This window comes from Acomys minous, assembly GCF_964271855.1.
Source record: "Acomys minous genome assembly, chromosome: 6".
Lineage (NCBI taxonomy): Eukaryota > Metazoa > Chordata > Mammalia > Rodentia > Muridae > Acomys > Acomys minous.
The window spans coordinates 113,383,217-113,396,566 of NC_140487.1; the positions used below are offsets into that span (position 1 = coordinate 113,383,217).

The 13,350-nt window shown below is 55.6% G+C and overlaps 1 protein-coding gene and 1 long non-coding RNA gene across 5 annotated transcripts in view; one reads left to right on the plus strand and one right to left on the minus strand.

Moving 5' to 3' along the window:
• Nucleotides 1-481: 481 nt before the first annotated feature.
• The window catches only part of ALPL (alkaline phosphatase, biomineralization associated), a 55,804-nt gene continuing 42,935 nt past the window's right edge, over nucleotides 482-13,350 (minus strand). For all 4 annotated transcript variants that reach the window (XM_084787928.1, XM_084787927.1, XM_084787929.1 and 1 more), the window contains exons 4-12: nucleotides 13,111-13,226; nucleotides 11,903-12,077; nucleotides 11,423-11,598; nucleotides 8,187-8,330; nucleotides 6,183-6,252; nucleotides 4,820-4,954; nucleotides 2,155-2,346; nucleotides 1,918-2,037; nucleotides 482-1,447 (exon numbers count right to left, since the gene is read on the minus strand). In XM_084787928.1, the coding sequence (XP_084644054.1) occupies nucleotides 1,182-1,447; nucleotides 1,918-2,037; nucleotides 2,155-2,346; nucleotides 4,820-4,954; nucleotides 6,183-6,252; nucleotides 8,187-8,330; nucleotides 11,423-11,598; nucleotides 11,903-12,077; nucleotides 13,111-13,226 (1,394 nt within the window). In that variant the 3' untranslated portion in view covers nucleotides 482-1,181. The remainder of the gene's footprint in view (nucleotides 1,448-1,917; nucleotides 2,038-2,154; nucleotides 2,347-4,819; nucleotides 4,955-6,182; nucleotides 6,253-8,186; nucleotides 8,331-11,422; nucleotides 11,599-11,902; nucleotides 12,078-13,110; nucleotides 13,227-13,350) is intronic.
• On the plus strand, nucleotides 5,244-9,779 carry LOC311600840. The gene is made up of 2 exons (XR_014780377.1): nucleotides 5,244-5,881; nucleotides 9,442-9,779. It is a non-coding gene; the product is annotated as an uncharacterized lncRNA (long non-coding RNA).

The following is a 13,350-nucleotide window of genomic DNA, read 5'->3' on the forward strand; positions in this document are numbered from 1 at the left end:
CTGCCTCTGCCCACCAAGTGCTGGGATTAAAGATGTGTGCCTCCACCGCCCAGCTAAGACTCTCTTTTCTTTTTCTTTCTTTCTTTTTCTTTTTTGGTTTTTTGAGACAGGGTTTCTCTGTGTAGCCTTGGCTGTCCTAGACTCACTTTGTAGACCAGGCTGGCCTCAAACTCACAGTGATCCGCCTGCCTCTGCCTCCCGAGTGCTGGGATTAAAGCCACCACGCCTGGCTAATACTCTTTTTCTAATCCTCACGGTAACTTGTCTCCCATTGCCGTACACGGGGGCCCTGAAACATAATGGATCCACACCATGGCAGGCGATGATGGTAAAGTGCCACCCCTGCCCCGTCCCCACTTGGCTAGCAGGAGCCCTGGCATCTCTGCTCCCCATACCCTCACCCTAGGATCCAGAGTCCAGTCCTTTCCTGAGCGATGAGCCTATTTTGGTCTCTTTCCCACTGACCACAAAGACTCAGTGCTGGCCTCAGAAATATTTGGGACGTTTTATTTAAATGTCTTGTGTTCTCTTTTAACCAACACCAAAAAGAGAAATTAAAAAAATTTTTTTTCTTTTTTCTTTTTTTTTTTTTTTTCCTGTTCCAAACAGGAGAGCCGCTTCAGTCAAGGGTTGGCGAGCGTCTCTGGAGCTGGGTGGGGAGTGTGCGTCCTGTCCGGCTGGGCTGCTCTTCCCAGCCTGGCCACCCTGGGTAGACAGCCAACCCCGGAGGTGGCTTCCTGGGAGAGTCTCATCCTGAGCAGACCTGGTCTCCCCTTCAGGGAGGGCTGGACTTGGGGACTGGCCGTGACTATGGGGCCCAGTGTTCCAGAGGGAAGGGATGGGGGAGAGGAAAGGTCAGATCTGGAATGTTCCATGGAGGTTGCAGGGTCCAGAGAATATATTTGGTAGAAAAATAAGGTGCTTTGGGAATCTGTGCAGTGTGTCCTGCCTGCCCAAAAGAGAATCCTACCCTGCTGGCCAAAGGGCTATGAGCAGAGAGTAAAAGCAGGGCCAGGAATCGTCTGGCCGATGGAGGGCTCCGGATGAAAGCGAGGCAGGTAGTACCCTTCTGTTCCTGCTGGAGGTTGCCTGGGCCTCTCCTTTGAGTGTGGGCTACCAGGTGGTGGGCCACATAGGGAGGGGAGCTGGCTGTCCATTGTGGGCTTGTGGGACCTGGGCCCTCAGAACAGGGTGCTTAGTGGGAACAGAGCCAGTGGGAGCAACAGGGGCCCTAGGGTGGGGCTGCTCGCCGAGCTGGACCAGGCACAGTGGTCAAGGTTGGCCCCAATACAGGAGGCATACGCCATCACGTGGGGGATGTAGTTTTGCTCATGGACGCCGTGAAGCAGGTGTGCCATTGGGCCCTTGGCAAAGACTGCCACATCTTCCCCACCGTGGGTCTCGTGGCGCAGGGGGACGGCAGACTGGGCCTGGTAGTTGTTGTGAGCTGTAGGATAGAAACATCTTCTGAGTGCCTGCCTGGACCTCAACGCTGTGAGAGAAGCACCCCCTTTTCCATCACCCCGAGACTGGAGAGGAAGCCGGGGCTCAGCACCCAGGGGAGGTATTTCCCCAGAGGCAACTGGGTTCAAACCAAGCCTGCCTGATGCAGAAGACCACACTCTCAGCCCACTACGGAGTATCCATCCATCTAGTAACATGCATGTGGTACCCACTCAGGCCAGGCACCAAGCCAGGCTCATCAGACCCATGGCATTCTCCGTGCGTAAAGTCCCCAGAAGGCAGAAAGCCTTTTCATGGGAGAAATAAACGCAGAGAAAGGTGAGAGTCACTAAGGTATAGGAGTGAACCCAAACTGAGGTTCTGACCCAATCTGGGCTACTTCAAGACCACATCAGCCCATCCTTGAGGGATCGAGACCCTTTCTCCTCCCGGTCCTGGCTTTGGTGGCCTCACCATAATCCACCATGGAGACATTCTCTCGTTCACCATCTACCACCTTGTAGCCAGGCCCGTTGCCATACAGGATGGATGTGAAGGGCTTCTTGTCCGTGTCGCTCACCATGGGGGCCAGACCTGCACAGGAAACGGGGCCAAAGGTCACAATGAAGAACTGACAGCCTGGCCAACAGGCCCCTAATAACCGAGCTCCGCAGGAGGGGGGGGCAGGGGTGTCCTCTGTGGCCTACTCACCAAAGATAGAGTTGCCGCGGGGGGTGTATCCACCGAAAGTGAAAACATGTGAATGATCTGCCGTGACCACCGTCAAGGTGTCTTTCTGAGAAGTCATGGCCCCGGCTCTCCCGATGGCCTGGTCCATCTCTACTGCCTCATGCAGCGCCTGTTTGGCCTTGCCCTCATGGTGTCCGTGGTCAATCCTGCCTCCTAGGGACATCAAGAACAAAGGCCTCCCATGAGGTGACAGGAGAGGGGGAGCCATGCCCTCACAGGCCCCAGGACACTGTCATCAGATTAACATCTCCTTGATAGGGGATGACATTGACCTTCACCAGGGACTCCCCGTGCCAGGCCCACCCCAGGCATCTCACAGTCCAGTGGCCTTCAGAGGGCGAGGAAGGGGGATGTGGTCACAGGCCCATGTGGGTGAAGGGAGAACCATGGGACCAGAGAGCCTGGCTCCCTCTCTGACCCCTCTACTCCTAGATCAGCATTCTCACCTGCTTTAAGGGGTGACTGAAGGCTTCAGGAGAGGGAAAGGAAAGAAAGGGAGGGGGAGCATGGTTGAGTCCCTACTGTGTGCTAGACACAACCAAGAGGCATCTCGTTTAATTTCACAGCAACCCTGGGCAGAGGGGGTGTCTCAGCCCTGTGTACAGATGGAACAATCAAGGAACCATGGGAGGATGGTGTTCTCACGGGAGGTACTGGACAGGGGTTCAGGTCTGACTCATTTCAAAGCCCACAAGTTTTGTTTCCTCCATGAACAGAAACCATGGGGACTTCTGGATTTTCACCACAGGATAAGCCCCCAGTGCCTGGGCAGTGTTGTGGTGACCTTTCAGAAATGACAGTGGAAGGTTCGATCCCATAATGGTGGACCCTCAGAGTAGGGTCTTAGCAACCACTTTCCTTTAGCTGCCTGCAGGACGCCACCTAGTGGTCACTCCCAGTTCTGAGGGCTGTGAGCTGTGGCGCCAGGCGGTGCTCCCTCTCCACAAACTTTCCCCCTCGCTGCTGGCCTGGCTGGTGGGTTGGCAGGGTGGGCAGGCTGGCCATCTCTTTGTTGTGGTTCTGGGAGCAGCTGGCCTGGCAGGCTGGCCTGGCCCTGTTCACAAAGACGACCACTCCCCGGGGGACCCGTGTTCACCACCACTGGTTCCTGGCGCTTCCTCAGATCAGAGGCCTGCTTGGGGCCAGGCCGAGACCGCTGTGCTGGTGGGAACCCCAGAGCTTGGCAAGAAGGCAGCCTTAGCTGGGCTGGTGGCCACCGGCCTCTGGAGGGTGGAGGGACCTGAGCGGGCATGTGTCTATCGGGGACGTGTGTGTGTGTGTGTGTGTGTGTGTGTGTGTGTGTGTGTGTGTGAGCATGGAATGAGTGCATGTTATGTCTCAGCAGGGCCATGCAAAGGACCACAGAGGCAAGGGCTGTAGAAATTCTGGAAGATTCTTGGAACTCTGTTGCTTCCCATTGTTGCTTTGGCTACTATGTAATTACAATGATAGCAATGGAAACACTGAGGGATAACGCTCCCCCTCTGATCCCCTAGGGCTATGTCCTCGCTAGTTATGGGTGTGTGCATGGCTTCGCATGGGTGTGTGTGTGTGTGTGAAGACTGATGATGCTACGTGTCTTTTCTCAATCACTTCCCACCTTTAGTTATCTAGTTTTAAAGCATTTCGTTTTATTTTATTTTATTTTGAGGATTTCTCTGTTGTAGCCTTCGCTGTCCTGGTATGTAGGCTGGCCTCGAACTCAGATACCGCCTGCCTCTGTCTCCCGAGTGTTTAAACTAAAGGTGTTGAACAACCACCACAGCCTGGCTTAATTTTATTTCCTCTCTGACCACCCTGCCCCCCCTGCCCCCCCCCCCCCCGCCTCTGTGTGTGTGTGTACAGAGGGTGCCTGTGAAGGCCAGAAAAGGGTGTTGGATCCTCTAAATTGGATTTTTGGCCAGAAATTTATGCCCAGCGTTTTCCCAATTTGTAATCAGCCTTCTGTGCCCAAATAATTCGCATGACGTTTATTGCAGACTCCTGTGTCTGTGCTGCGCCCCCTGGAGCTGGAATGTTAAAGGTCGCAAGCTCTCTGATGTGGGTTCTGGGAACTGAACTTGGTGAACTTGGGTCTTCTACAAGAGCTGGGTTTGAACTGCTGAGCCATCTTTCCAGTCCGTCTACCTCCTCCTCCTCCTCCTCCTCCTCCTCCTTCTTCTTTTTTGAGACAGGGTCTCTCACTGAACCTGAAGGTTATGGATTCAGCTAGGCGGGCTCACTGTCGAGCCTCAGGGACCCAGCTGTGTACACTCCATTCAGTGCTGGACCACAGGCAAGCGTCACCACGCCCGTGTCACCTCCCTGGCCTCCTCAGATCACCACAGAGCAGGTGGAACTGTTTTTGCATGGGTGACGCTTAGAGACTGGATGGCCCTCCACAGGCAGAGCTTGGAGAAAGGCTTCTCCAAGGAAGACGGCTTCTCCTCTGCCAGGAAGCCCACTCGGACCGGGCTGGTGGACAGGCAGTTTCCGTCTCTTCCGAACTCCCATTGTCTTTGCTGGAACTTTCCGCCACACCCTCTCTTCACCCCCAAACTGGCAGTTCTCTTTGAAAGTTGTACCATCCATCCCACTGCCTCACCCGTGTCACGTTTCCGGAAGGTCCGCCTTCATCAGGCCCTACCTTCCACCAGCAGGAAGAAGCCTTTGGGGTTCTTCATCAGGATCCTGAGGGCCACTTCCACCATCTCGGAGAGCGAAGGGTCAGTTAGATTGTTCCTGTTCAGCTCATACTGCATGTCCCCGGGCTCAAAGAGACCTGTGGACGTAGGCAAGGATGTGGGTGCCGAGAGCCCTGAGCCTACTGGGAGGGCCCCCAGGAACTCGGTCGGGGTGTCACAGAGAATACAGAACTCCCTACATTCAACTCGGAGTAAATATGGGGAGGCTCCATGGATCCAGAACTAGGTTTATAGTTTTCATTATTCTCAGAGACCAACTCACCAGGGGCACGGGGTCTAGAGCTCACTTCACCAGGGGCACGGGGGGTACAGCTCACCTCACCAGGGGCACAGGGGCTACAGCTCACCTCACCAGGGGTAGGGGCCTACAGCTCACCTCACCAGGGGCACAGGGGCTACAGCTCACCTCACCAGGGGTACGGGGCCTACAGCTCACTTCACTAGGGGTACGGGGGCTACAGCCCACCTCACCAGGGGCACAGGGGCTACAGCTCACCTCACCAGGGGTATGGGGCCTACAGCCCACCTCACCAGGGGCACGGGGGGGGGGGCGGTGTAGAGGTGACAGCACAATTCTCAGGGGAGCAGAGGTTCTGAGGGGCCCAACAAACTTGCTGTTTTCAGCAGGTGAAAGGGTAGCTTGTGCGACTCAAACCCAAGAGGACGCAGCACCACGTCGCCTAGGCAGTGGACTCTGGACTGGGCTCAGTGTGGGCAACATAAGCACGTGTATATTTACAGGTGAGATGAGGGCACAGTGGCCTGTGCGGTGACGCAGCAGAAACTTAGGGGTCAATGTCCTCGGCTCACTCCCGTAGGAGAGCCATCCCTCACGCTGTCACACCATGCCGTGGCCAAACAGCGGCTCCAGGGAGCCCAGTATATTTTCTATGCCACGCCACCTAGCAAGCAGGAGCTGACCTCCAAGATGGTGCGAGCCACCAGCCTCCTGCAGCTCAGCCCCTGTGGTAAGCCACCAGCCTCCTGCTGGTAAGCTGGCCTCTGTGCCCATCAACCTCTGTTCCCCGCTTCCCCTGCTGGGCCCTACTCTCTAGGGAACAGGGGTTACCCCCAAGGACCGGCAGAGGCTGCCCTGGTTGGTTTTGCACTGGCTGTGACATGTACCCTCCCCTCTCTCATCGTAAGACTTTTTTTTTTCTTTCCATGCCAACTGGGGTTCATCTTCCTGCACAACTTAACTCCACAAACCAAACCTTCTTTCCTCCTCTGCACCCTGGAAGGCCCCGCAACTTGGGGCTGCCCCCTACAGGCCCAGCCATAGGCTCCCCTACCTTCTCTACTTACCTAAGAGGTAATCCACCTTGGAAGGGTCAAGGGCCAGCAGATCAGTGCGGTTCCAGACATAGTGGGAGTGCTGGGGAGTGCGGGGAAGGGGGGGGGCGGGGGAAGGGGGGAGGGAGGAAAGAAAGGCTGTGTCAGCACAGGCCGCGAAGTCTGGGGACTGCCCCGGCTGGCCTCAGAGTCAGGGTGGTTACGTTCCCCTGCCCTGAGCACCTACCATCTCTGTGCTCAAGAAATGACAGCTATGTAGAGATTATCGTGTACTGGGGACTGATTGGATCAAGGAGGGCTTCCTGATGGAGGGGACACCTTTTGCAGGGTCCTGAAGGCAAAACAGGAACTGATCCAACCAGAATCAGGAAACTGCTTTTCCCATGATGGGGTCACAGGGCAAACTTGAGAGGAGTGTAGGTCACAGCGACCTTGAATACCCACAGAAGGGAATGAGTGGTGTTTGGGGGGGCCTCTGGAGAGCCAGGTGGGGTGAAGTCCATTGGCTGTACCTTAGGAGTCCCATCCAGGAGGGGAGATAAAGGAGGAACTGCCTCTCCGTGAGGACAAAAACACAGAATGGGACTCTGCCTGGGTTATCCAAGGCTGGGCCCAGCACTGTAAGGAATTTGTTGTGTGTCTTTAAGAAAGCTTGCTTGCCTTCTCTGGGCAGTGGCCTTAGGAGTGGCTTTTTCTTTTTTCTTTTTCTTTCTTTTTTTTTTTTTGGTTTTTTGGAGACAGGGTTTCTTTCTCTGTGTAGCCTTGGCTGTCCTAGACTCGCTTTGTAGACCAGGCTGGCCTCGAACTCACAGCGATCCGCCTGCCTCTGCCTCCCGAGTGCTGGGATTAAAGGCGTGCGCCACCACACCAGGCTCAGGAGTGGCTTTTTCAATCCTCTAGGTTGCTCTGGGGTAGGAAGAAGAGGGACGCAGGAATGGAGCTCAGGTCCCCAGAGCCCTGCTGTGTCAGGAGCATCTGTTTTCTCTCATCCAACGCTTGCATCACTTTACAGATGAGGATGCCGGAGCACACACACACACAGCATGGTTATTGAGAACCACTTTTAGGCCCTTCTATGTATGCCCAGAATCTGGGACCCGACCCAAGAGCGACCCTACCAGGTAGGGCTCACGGCCATAGCAGAGGCCCCCCTCTCTACACCATGAGTCTATACAGAGAGTCCCATGGCAAGAAGGATGGCCTGCCGGCTCTGATCATGGAAGCTGGGGCAAGGAGGCGGGTGTCTCTGGTTTGTCTGTCCAAGCTGGCCCAAGAGGCGAAAGAGAACAGAGTGGCTCACTCCCACACCCCCTACCCAGCCATGGGGCTGTCCCCAGCCCTGCCCCAACCTTACTCTTGACTCAGCCACATCTCACCAAGTCTCCCCAGGGACCGACCGCCATGGAACCCTGAGAAACCCAACCCAAGAGTGACATCAAAGTGGCTGCCAGGATGCTCCCCCACTGTCTTCAGCCCTGACCACAGTCATTTCCAGACCCAGCTGCCCAGCTGGCCTGCAGTGGCAGATTTAAAGGGCCAGAGGCCTCTCAGAGGAACCAAAGCCTGGCCTAACCTTGCTCTAGCCTCCCTCTCAGCCCACCCATGCCCTGGCCCAGGGGTTGTCCTTTGAGGGCTTTACACCTCCCCCTCAGCCGGCACACTTCTGCTCGGCTGTGCTCTCTTGTCATCTGCCCAGCGTTGCCTGCCCGTGCCCCCCTACTTCCCAGGCTTCCTCCATACCCCCTCTAGATGCCTCCAGGCCCCGACCTCCTGCCATCCAAGTGCATGCCATTCCCGGTGTTAGGTGCCCAGCCTGTCTGGGGGTCCATCCAAGTGACTCCCTGACCCTGGCACCATCCCCTTTGGTGCCCTCCCTACAGGGAGCATGCATGTCAGCCCCTGCTCTGTAAAGGGTAGAGCAAACAAAACCCTCACTTGGAGAGGATGTTCAATACATGCTTGGGAGTCCCGTGGCCCAAGGTCCCACAGCTCACCCCACCTGCAGCCGTCGGCTACCTTGTGCCTGGGTTTGAAGCTCTTCCAAATGCTGATGAGATCTAGGCCGTCCAGCCTTGTGCCCCTGGCTTTCTCATCCAGCTCGTATTCCACGTCAGTTCTGTTCTTCGGGTACATGTACTTCCGGCCGCCACCCATGATCACCTGAGGGGCACAGGAGCCGGTGACACCCAGGGCTCTAAGTTGTCCAGAAGCCCCAGGGGTCCCAGCTTGGAAAGCAGATGCCAGCTTGGGTGTGTCAACTCTTACCCAGCCAGGTAAGGACTGGGCCAGTGTTCTTTCAGCCTCTATTTGCTCACATGGGAGAGATGAAATCGCTGGCCTAGCAGAACCGTGGTTTGGGGTTCCTGGGTGGAATATTAGTGTTCCCAAATGCTTACCACCCACAGCTTAACACACACCCCCTTTCCCCATAGGAAAGCCTTTTTTTTTTTTTTTTTTTTTTTTTACCGTGCAACAGACCCTGAGGCAGTAAGGCAGAGTAAGTCACTCAACCTCCAACCCTAGCTGCAAGGGAAGCAGCCAGCATTTTCTTACTACAGACTTGAGCACAGAGATGTGGTATCTTGGCCCTCAAGTACACAGTGGTACGTGGCACAGATGGATTCCAACCCAGAACCCACCGTTTCTCTACCAGAAGCCCCCAAGGGCTCTGCTATATTACACGGAAGCCCCATCATCCGGGAGTTGCTTCGTCCACATTGAGTGGCCTCAGCCAGGGAGGTCTCGGGGCAGCCCAGCTGGGAACCAGCCCGCTGCCTGGGCAAACACAGGCCGCCTCACGTCTGTGGAGTCACCGCCAGGCTAATTTTATCCACTGTGGCTGGCATGCGCGGGTGGGCGGACGGACGCGGGGTTGTTTGTTTTCCTAGGGAATCCATGTTTGAAGTCCTAACTATTTTTAAAGCAGGAGCCAAGAACATAACAGCCACAGCCCATGGTGACCACCATACCATGTCCTCCTGTCACCATGGGCACCAGCCCAAGCTGCTGCCCCTGGCTGACACCTGAGATCTACTGTCTGCAGATGGGGCCAAGTTCTACTCTAGTCTAGTCTATTACCCATGGCAAAACTAGGGTCCTATGGCATACAGAGAGAGCTGGGTGTCTTGGGCTGGCAGTGGGTGTGGGCAAGGAACCTAGGGACAGCCAAGAGCACCCAGGAAGACCAAGGACACTGAAGTAAAGACCCAACTCTACTGCTTGTTAACCAAGGGCCTATTTCTTTGATCTTGCAGGGCCTCAGTGTCCTTAGTCTATGAAATGGGAGTGACTGTCCGGAGAAGGATGGCAGGTCATCTAGTGTTGCTGGTGGATCCTACAATGGAAGACGCCCCTACAGAAGAGAGCAGTGGAGGTGGACAGATACGCTCCCAAGGAGGCTGGGGTCTTAACCCCCACCGTGTGGGTAGTTCAGACTGGGCCAGGGAGAAAAGGACTCCAGGTTGCTGGCTTCCTCTCCTGTTTCCCACAGAACCTGACCCCTTGGCATTATTGGGGTGGAACTGAAGCCCCCAATCTTCCTGCCGGGAGCGCGTGGTTCCCAGCCCAGCGGCGACTTCACACGGGCTCATTAAAGTCCCAAATAACAGACTTGATGTTTGCCTTTGGGGTTTGGGTTTTCTCTCCTCTCCTCTCCCTCTCTCTCTCTCTCTCTCTCTCTCTCTCTCTCTCTCTCTCTCTCTCTCTCCTCTCCTCTCCTCTCCTCTCCATATTTATTTTCAGAGTGGACACCAGGATTTTTATTTCATGGATGTCTGGGGGGCTTTTGGGGTGGTGATGACAGAGGGCAAATGGAACTGGAAGAGGAAAGTGGGGACACAGAGGGTTTTAGGACCTAATCTTTCACTCCTTGGCTCATGCCCTCACGGCTCCAGGAGGCCCCAGCTCTCTTCACTGTCCCCCAAAGCATCTCTCCCCAAAGTGCCTCTCCCTGCCTCAGCCACTCTTGCCCAAGCTGGCTAAAGAGTTACAGTAATTACCCCTGTGCAGTGGGACCAGTGTTCTCACACATGATCTCATCCTGGCCTCCCCACGGCCTGGGAGGCGGCAGGTGGGGCACCCTGGTGGGAACCGGGAGGAGAAGGCAGGTGGAAATGAAGCCAGGCAGCTGGCTGTGTCCCAAGTGGCTCTTTTCCTAAGAGGAGTCAACAGGACCACTGGTCCTGAAGGCAGCCTTCACCTGCCAGGGGGCATGAGACATTACAGGAGGGCAGAGAGAGTTGGGATCTGAATTCCAGGGCTTCTCTGAGCCTCACTCGGCCCATATTTCAGGCTCGGAGGATCTAAGCCATAGCCAACCCCCCTGGAAATTCTCTCCGAGAGCTGAGGCCTGCGTGTTAGAACCTGCTTGGTTGTTGAAGCATGTGTGTCAAGGGCGAGTGGCTTATATGTAAGGGCTGCCACTTGAACAACACTCACAGGGACCAGGCTCGGTGCCAAACTCAACTGGGATTTTCTTACTTAGGTCTCGCAGTGAGCTGTTGGAACAGGTCCAGTTGGCAGAAGGGTTGTCCAAGGGGAGGCTAAGAGAGGTTAACAGCCCAAAGCCACACAGCTAGCAACAAGCAAAGCAAGGGTGGGAAAAGGCATGGTCAGCTCTGTGTGCAGGTATGTGACACTCTGTGCGTGACTATGTCACTATGTAGGGTGGGTCATCTCTTAAGACCACACTGTGAAGGTTTGGTGGCACAATCCTTTAATCCCAGCACTCGGGCGGCAGAGGCAGGAGGATCTCTGTAAGTTCGAGACCAGCCTGGTCTACAAGGTGAGTCAGGACAGCCAAGACTACACAGAGAAACCTTGTCTCAAAAAACAAAAAACAAACAAAAAAATCAAAAACAAAAAAACCCACCCCCCAAAACAAAACAAAACAAAAACAAAAACCACAACACAAAAAACAAAAACAAAAACAAAAAAACAAAAAGACCACACTGTGAGTGTGTCATTGCATACTGTGTGTGTGTGTGAGTGTATAGTGTGTGTATGGAAGGTGTCAGCGCATACGGCACTCAGTTCTTCGGGTGTGGCAGCCATGAGGGTTCACCTTAAAGCCCCGACACAGAGAAACCTTACAGTGGATACCTGTCCCAACCACAAATCCCCTAATGAGTTGGGAGCTCTCCCAGGAATGAGGGAAACCCAGGCCTTTCCCAGGCCATCTTGGGTCTGAGGCACCCACCCCAGCACCTCGCTATCCCCCCACTGTCGCATCCACGCCTGGCCATCCTACTCACGTCAATATCCCTGATGTTATGCATTAGCTGATAGGCGATGTCCTTGCAGCCTTGGTTCAGAGCCTCTGGGGGCATCTCATTATCCGAGTACCAGTCCCGATCAGCCGAGTGTGCATAGGCTGCACTGGGTGTGGCGTGGTTTACCCGTGTAGTGGTCACGATGCCCACCGACTTCCCTGAGGTGTGGAACAGGAGAGGTTAGCATCCTTGTAGATAAGGGAGTCTCTGTGGACTTCTACCTCCCGCTCCCTGCCATAGACTGTCTCTCCCATCAATCAGTTCCTCTGGTTACCCGGGCCTCAGTTTCTCTCGTTTGCATGAAGGCAGGTACAGCCGAACACTTTTCCTGTACTCGAGGTGGGTGGGCTGGCATCCGCTCCTCCATCCCTGACTCTGCAGAGCCAGCTTCTGCCCAGCCATGCATGGATAGGAGGGCTAAGACCCAGACAGTCACAGAACTCTGCCTGTGACGGGGCTCACCGGCATCCTTGGCCCAGCGCAGGATGGAGGTGACCTCATTCCCCTGAGTGGTGTTGCACTGCGTGCGCTCCGTGGCTGCGCTCACTCCCACAGTGCCCTCATTGGCCTTCACACCACACAAGTAGGCAGTGGCGGTGCCTGCGCTGTCCGGGACCTGAGCGTTGGTGTTGTATGTCTGGGGGAGGGGGGTGGGTGGGGGGGAGAGGGGGAGATAGCAAGAGTCAGCCAGGGGGATTGGGAACCCACCATGGCCATCCCGTCTCCATTTCCATCAGGGGAACAGGATGTGAGGGACACCGCTGGCCACTGAGGTCCCCCCCAGAACCACAAGGTCACCTGACTGAGCTGCCTGCTTCCCATGCCCTGGTAGAATTCAAGGTCTCTCTGAGCAGGCGGTGGGGGGTGGGGGGGGGGGGTGGGGGGGATGGGGGGGGGGACACGGGGACTGTGGAGCCAGCAAGGGGTGGGAAGCTGACAGAGGAAGAATGTATGTCCCTGAAGGGATCCTGGGAGGGGAGGGCGGGTCTGAGAGTCCAACCTGGCTTCTCTGCTGCCTCTGCAAATGGTCACTGCTATGTCCGTACTGCCCAGGTAGATCCTATAGGCAGGCCTACTTCCCTGGCCCCCATGAGCCTGAGAGCTTGCTAGAGGTCTAGAAACTACAGCCCCCCACTCTTCCCCTAGAAGCAGCTGGGGATGGAGAAGGGGCTGATGAAGTGCTTGTTATATAAGCTGCCCCCAAACCAGGCCCCCTCCCCCACCCCAGTAACCACAGCTGCTCACAGCGTGCAGGCTGCTGGATAATTCACAGCCCTAATCTAACCTGGGAGGTGTGAACTAGCCTGACTCTACAGAAAACACAAGAGCAGGCACAATCTATCAATGGCCTGGGGGTCAGGACAGTGGCTGCTGTCAGGGAAAAAGGGACAAGACACAGCTCAGGGGACAGCCGGTCCGTGTTCAGTTGCAACGTCTAGGCGCAGTCACCCAGACACTAACAGCTTTGGGAAGATATGCACGCTGTACCACACACACTTTTTTTCTGGGTATGCTACACACACAAGAGGTTCTAGATGAATGAGCTAAACGCCTCAGAAGCCTTGGGAACCACTGCCTTTCTACTGGTTTCACAGTGGGACCCTGGGACCCAGGAGGTCTGATGGCCTCACAGTCCAGCGGGTAGAGAGCAGACCTAGGACGGGGCTTACCTTGGAGAGGGCCACAAAGGGGAACTTGTCCATCTCCAGACGTGTTTCTTCCCCTGTGCTGTGGTGTAGCTGACCCTTAAGGATGCGGGCGGCAGTCACTGTGGAGACCCCCATCCCTGTGGGGGATAGAGAGCTCAGACTCCCTCACGTCCTTTAATGAGCTTTCCCGGGCACCTAGAACTCTCTAGGTCAGTCCAAGACAAGCAAGGGCGGTGGGCAGCAGACAGAAGGGCATGCATT